Source organism: Octopus bimaculoides, chromosome 5 (assembly GCF_001194135.2).
Source record: "Octopus bimaculoides isolate UCB-OBI-ISO-001 chromosome 5, ASM119413v2, whole genome shotgun sequence".
Classification (NCBI taxonomy): Eukaryota; Metazoa; Mollusca; class Cephalopoda; order Octopoda; family Octopodidae; genus Octopus; species Octopus bimaculoides.
In genome coordinates this window covers 49,805,740-49,810,777 of record NC_068985.1, presented here as the reverse complement: position 1 = coordinate 49,810,777, position 5,038 = coordinate 49,805,740, and the positions used below count along the sequence as shown (strand labels likewise).

At 36.4% G+C, this 5,038-nt stretch overlaps 1 protein-coding gene across 1 annotated transcript in view; it reads left to right on the top strand.

Moving 5' to 3' along the window:
• The window catches only part of LOC106870975 (PAX-interacting protein 1), a 51,887-nt gene that overhangs the window by 28,276 nt on the left and 18,573 nt on the right, over positions 1 to 5,038 (top strand). The window contains exons 11-12 of the mRNA XM_014917220.2: positions 2,811 to 2,932; positions 3,700 to 3,884. Coding sequence (XP_014772706.1) covers positions 2,811 to 2,932; positions 3,700 to 3,884 — 307 coding nt within the window. The remainder of the gene's footprint in view (positions 1 to 2,810; positions 2,933 to 3,699; positions 3,885 to 5,038) is intronic.

The window sequence follows — 5,038 nt, the reverse complement described above, 5'->3', positions numbered from 1 at the left end:
ATTGAAGATGACGACAAGCAGTTGTATGGTTTGAACTAAGCTTTATTGCCAATTCTTCAACTGATAATGCAGGATTTTCTTCAAGTAATGCCTCAAGGAGCTTATCATCAATTTTCATCTTCAAGGCTGAAATCTCCACTTCTGAATTTTGCAAACCATCTTCTGTGGGACTACATTGAGCTCCAATGTCAACTTTGGCTAATAATGCTTTCAAATTTTGGCACAAGGTTAGCAATTTGGAAGGAAGTGGGTTAGTTGATACTATTGACTCTAGTACTTGGTGCTATTTTAATCTTCCCAGAAAGATGAAAAGCAAAGATGCAAAGTTGATCTCTGTGGGACTTGAACATAGAACACAAAGAGCTGAAATATACCACTAAGCATTTTGTCTAATGCTCTAATGCTTCTATCAATCCACTACCCTCAACAGCTGCTGCTGCTGCAGCAGTAGCAGCAGCAGTTGTTATTGTTATGGCAGAGGCTCCACATCTTCACTGCCCTGATGATAATCATCATCATCGTTTAACGTCCGCTTTCCATGCTAGCATGGGTTGGACGATTTGACTGAGGACTGGTGAAACCGGATGGCAACACCAGGCTCCAGTCTGATTTGGCAGAGTTTCTACAGCTGGATGCCCTTCCTAACACCGACCACTCAGATTATAATAATAATAATAATAGTAATGGTTTCAAATTTTAGTACAAGGCCAGCAATTTTGGAGGACAGGTAGGTTGATTACATCAACCCCAATGTTCAAGCGGTTCTTAGTTCATCAACCCCAAAAGTATGAAGGACAAAGTCAACCTTGACAGAGTTTGAACTCAGAACGTAAAGATGGCGTGCTAACAATTCTACCAGTTTGCTGCCTTAATAATAATAATAATAATAATAATAGTAATAATAATAATAATAATAATCCTTTCTACTGAAATTTGGGGGAGGGGACTAGTTGATTACTCAACCCCAAAAGGATGAAAGGCAAAGTCGATCTTGGTGGAATTTGAACTCCGATCGCAACAACAAGCAAAATACCACTAAGCATTTTGCCTGGCATGCTAACATTGCTGCCAGCTCACCACAATGATAACAATAATCATCATTATTATTATTTCTAATATAGGCAGATGAAAATAATTATAACTGTTTCATCTGCCTATATTAGAAATAATAATAATAATAATAATAATAATAATAATAATATATATGTGTAAAGAAATTTGAGAAATTAAGTAAATGTAAGGACCTGGAGATTGAAATACAAAAGTGTGACATCTTAAAGCGAGAACTATTCCTGTTATTGTAGGTGCCCTAGGTATGATAAAAAAAAAGGGATGTCAGAAATATCTAGATAACATCCCAGAAGAACCATGTCTCAGAGAAATCCAAAAGATTATGCTGACAAGTACTGCCCACATCCTTAGAAAAACCCTATCAATTTAAATGTCTGTGTTGTATTACATGAAGATATTTCGCAACTGCTCCTGCCACTTCCCCTCCTCAAGTTTTCAGTCATACTGTAACATCTCTTATCCTTCACTCGCCCTAGGACGCTGGGTGTGTCTCAACAAGTGATTGTAACAAACATGCAGATTAAAAGTAAATGATAAAAATAATAATAATCCTTTCTACTATAGGCACAAGGCCTGAAATTTGTAGGCAGGGGACTATTGGATTACATCGACCCCAGTGTTTCACTGGTACTTAATTTATCAACCCCTGAAAGGATGAAAGGCAAAGTCAACCTCGGTGGAATTTGAACTCAGTACATAATGACAAGCGAAATACTGATAAGCATTTCGTCCAGCATGCTAACGATTCTGCCAACTCGCAATAATAATAATGATAATGATAATAATAACGATAATGATAATACAGTAATCACTCGTCATATCGTGGTGCACCTATCACGCCCTCAGTACATCATGGATTTTTTGGGTAATATATGTAAATTTATATCGCGGACTCCTCAGTATATTGTGGATTTTTGTGGCTGATGGATATTTATATTTTTTTAGATTTTAATTATTTCCATGGTAAAATAAGCATTTTCACGCCTAAAAATTAATAAATTAATAAATGAAAATACAGTACTGTACTACACTGTATAACACATTAATCAAAATATATTAAAAGAAAATACGTAGTGTCGTAGATGAGTAAACAAAGAATCGCACATACTGTACGGAAAACGACACTCACAAGGCAAATGTGTGGTGTTGTTTTGCATTTATAATAAAATAAATATATACAAATTATAAATATAATTTTAAAAAATGCACAGTAGTTTCTACTTTGCGGATTTTCACCTATTGCGGTGGTTTTGGAACGTAACACCTGCGATAGTCAAGGGATTACTGTAATAATAAATAACTTTTAAAAAAACTTAATGCATATAGTAGTTGTATACTGTCAACTTAACGTGACAGTCCCAATAAGGGAATATACTTCTGCTATTTAGCCCTAGGAAGCTGGACCGCTTCCTGTCGGCCTTGACACATTTCCTGTGTCCTTATGTTTGCGAGGGGGAGACAAACTCCTCCACCCAGCTCAGCCTGCATTCAGGGACATGTTTCTGAGTTTTTGCTCGTCATCAGCCTGAAGTAGCATGACTAGCTGACTGAAGAAGTTTGTCAAGCTTTCGCAAACATACTGTTTCAGTGAAACACATTCACTGATTACAAAAATTAGAAATAATACATTTCTAAATCTCTCTGTAAAAACAAAATTCATTTAGTCACTTATTTTATTCATTAAGCATATTTGATGTTTTATTATCATTACTAAGTTATGGTTTCTGTTTGTATTAAAGATCATTACGTTGACCAACTTTGATGGAGAAGAACGACAGCGAGTGAAGCAGATGATCCATGCCATTGGGGCCAAGTACACCGGTTACTTAACACATTGTAATTCTGTATTGGTTTGTAAAAAGTTAGTAGCTCTTCACTTTCTCTTTGTATTTATGTGAATGTGTTGTTTAGTTCTAAGTCAGACCTAACTGAGTAGACCTATAATCAAAGGTGTTCCAACCATGACTATACTGTGATTTTAAATCTATTTATCATAATCATTTTACATCCACTGTTCTCATAGACCAGTGTTCATACATTTCATTACATCTGGATGCCCTTCCTATCAGCAACCATTTTACAGAGTGTACTGTGTGCATTTTCTTGTGGCACCAGCACTAGAGTAGTGATTCATTAGTCCTTGATAAGGCAGAACTAAGATGACCTCTCAATTCTGCGGGGTTTTTTTCACTCGTATGCCATCTGCTTTAGAGTGTGTACTGAGTGCAATTTTTCTCAGTACCAGCACTGGAGCAGTTGTCAAATTCTGACCATGACATGACTAAAAGAGCTTTCAGCTCTACTTTCTTCTGCTCACTCACCAATCACTCCAAAGGTTACACTGAAGAGAGTGGGTCTTTGTCATGGTTCTTGCTCAGAAGTTGAGGTGCCTTGTTCACAGTCTAACTGCTTAAATCTGTTTAATTTCTTTCTCTCTCTCACACACACACACAGTTGATTAAACAAATTTGGTATATTGGTATTAATTAATAAATTATTCTGCTGAACATGAAAAAAAAATCATATTGTAATAACCAGAATTATAATAACAAAAACCATAATAACCTAAATTATAATAACAAGATGTTATAACTAACAAATATATTTTCTTATTTGTTTTTGTTTTAGGCCTGAAGGATTGAAGTTTGAAAAAGCAAAAGAGTGGCGAGTGTCAGTTGTAAATCCTCAGTGGTTGATAGATTTGGTGTTGGGTGATCTTGATGCACTGAGACTCCCTGTGCCCTCCAAATATCTTCAATTAAATCTATCAGACCCTTTCAAATTAGATCTTAACAGAGTATCTCATCTTATGGGTAAGAAACGCTTAAATATAATATAAAGTCTAAAATAGGCTTTTTTTTTTAATGAAATTTTTCTATGATAAAAATTATAATTTAGTATAATACTAGCAGAGATACCTGACCTTGCTCAGGATTAAAATGGCGTAGTTTTTTTTTTGTTATACCTGTTTCAGTCATGTGACTGCAGCCATACTGGAGCATCACCTTTGGTCGAAAAAAATTGACCACAGGATTTATTCTTTGTAAGCCTAGTACTTATTCTGTTAGTGACTTTTGCTGAACCACTAAATTATGAGAACGTAAACACAGCAACATCAGTTGTCAAGCAATGGGGTGGGGGTGGGGCACAAACACAGACACATACACACACACACGCAAATATACACATATATACGACAGACTTATTTCAGTTTCCGTGTATGAAATCCACTCACAAGGCTTTGGTCACCTTAAGGCTATAATATTTATATTTATATATCTATATATATATATATATATATATATATATATATAGTGTAAACAGAGTTAGTAGCTATAATAACTGACTAAGGGATAAAATATCCGTATGTACTATTGGTATTCATTACCCGTGTCATCACCGAGCATTGGTGTGCAGGCACACTATGCACATAGAATGCAGGTAACAACAGGTAAACAAGAGTTTATCAGGAAGCAAATACAAATAATCAGAAAATGGAGAAAACCTCAGATTAACAAATACATCGATTGGACCACGTTTAAAGCTTATTTTTTAATACAAAGCATGACATAACAAATATTTGCCATGTCATTCTTTGTATTAAAAAATAAGCCATAACTGTGGTCCAATTGTTGTGTTTGTTAATCTGGGGTTTTCTCCATTTTCTGATTATTTTTATATATGCCCACTGCTTTTGTCATAGGCGCAGGAGTGGCTGTGTGGTAAGTAGCTTGCTTACCAACCACATGGTTCCGGGTTCAGTCCCAGTGCGTGGCACCTTGGGCAAGTGTCTTCTACTATAGCCTCGGGCCGACCAAAGCCTTGTCAGTGGATTTGGTAGACAGAAACTGAAAGAAGCCCGTCGTGAAGACCCGGCAAGCCAAGTGAGATCGTGGCCAGTGCCCCTGGACTGGCTCTTGTGCGGGTGGCACATAAGACGCACCATTTTGAGCGTGGCCGTTGCCAG